Below are 1,344 nucleotides of genomic sequence, written 5' to 3'. Positions count from 1 at the left end.
AGGATCAGCATCAGCATCTGCAATGGCATTCGTGATGGTATATTCCAGTTCCTTCCTAAACGGCTCAGCAACTTCAGGAATCTTCAGCCGGGCAACATTCAATCTCCTTAACATTTTTTGACCTTGAGGTCTTCTCCATGGCACAACTCTTACAGCCAGTCTGGAAATGATCAAAGGGTGGTCAGTCCAGCACTCTGCCCCACACACGGCTTTTGTTACCCTCATGTCGCGCGCATCATTCTTTCGAGTAATGACATAGTCGATCAGGTGCCAATGTTTTGAACGCGGGTGCAGCCAGGATGTCCTGTTGCGAGTGAGCAAGTGAAAGAGAGTATTCCTGATGGTCAAGTCATGGATGGTGCATGTTCGGAGTAGCAGTAGGCCGTTGCTGTTGCACGTTCCAATACCATGCTTCCCAACCACACCCTCCCAGGTCACATGATCTGAGCCTACACGTGCGTTGAAGTCACCAAGAATGACTAGCCTATCGTACCTTGGAACGGAAGTGATGACAGACTCGAGGTCTTTGTAAAACATGTCCTTTGTTTCGTCTTGATTAGTCATCGTTGGAGCATAGGCACTTATGAGCGTCATGTTCTTATTGTTCGTTAACGGTAGTCGCAGCATCATCAGACGGTCATTGATACCTTCGGGCATATGTGGTAAAGTACGAGCCAGATCAGATCGGATAGCAAAGCCTACTCCTGCTTTGCGCCATTCATCGGTGTTACGACCACTCCAGTAAAACGTATATCCTGTGCCTACTTCAGATAGTTGACCCTTGTCAGCTAAGAGAGTCTCACTGAGTGCAACTATATCCAAGTGGTACCTTGCCAGCTCTTTTGCAATAAGTGCAGTTCTACGCTCCGGTCTGTCTGTTCTCGAGCCATCCATAAGAGTTCTTATGTTCCAGGTGCCCAATTTAAGAACCTTAAATTTCGATTTTTTATTTGTTCGACCGCTATGTGGGACCTCCGCCAGCCGCGGTTTGCTAGCCAGAGTGGATTTGAGACAGGCTATGTTTAGGGCACCTTTTCTAGCCCCCTCCTCAATTGAGGTGAGCAGAGCGTACCTAAAAAGGGCTGCTCAGTCATCCAGGATGCTGCCGGACTCCCCCTGCTGTCTCATCAGTTGAAAAACGACCCTGTGTCCTGGACCGCCTACGTGCAGGCTTTTGACTACAGCTTCCAGTGATGTCCACACCTACTGCACTGCCATCGGCTTATCGCCGCAGGACTTTGGTTGATGTCGTGACATGCGCTGGACTTGGATTATAGTGAGGAAGAGTTGCGCGAGTCGTCGACCTCACTCTCTCGTCCCTTCCCATCCGGATCCAGTGGCAAG

General features: G+C 49.6%; 1 protein-coding gene across 1 annotated transcript; it reads right to left on the bottom strand.

Moving 5' to 3' along the window:
* Positions 1-153: 153 nt before the first annotated feature.
* LOC106477835 (craniofacial development protein 2-like) lies at positions 154-894 on the bottom strand (the record flags this gene model as incomplete). Its single annotated transcript, XM_013938359.1, has 1 exon — positions 154-894. A coding segment is annotated over exon 1 (741 nt), but the record flags the coding sequence as incomplete, so codon positions are not given.
* Between the last annotated feature and the right edge of the window lie 450 nt (positions 895-1,344).

This window comes from Limulus polyphemus, unplaced genomic scaffold, assembly GCF_000517525.1.
Source record: "Limulus polyphemus unplaced genomic scaffold, Limulus_polyphemus-2.1.2 Scaffold83460, whole genome shotgun sequence".
NCBI classification, from domain to species: domain Eukaryota; kingdom Metazoa; phylum Arthropoda; class Merostomata; order Xiphosura; family Limulidae; genus Limulus; species Limulus polyphemus.
The sequence above is the reverse complement of the archived record's forward strand: the minus strand, read 5'-3'. Positions and strand labels throughout refer to the sequence as shown.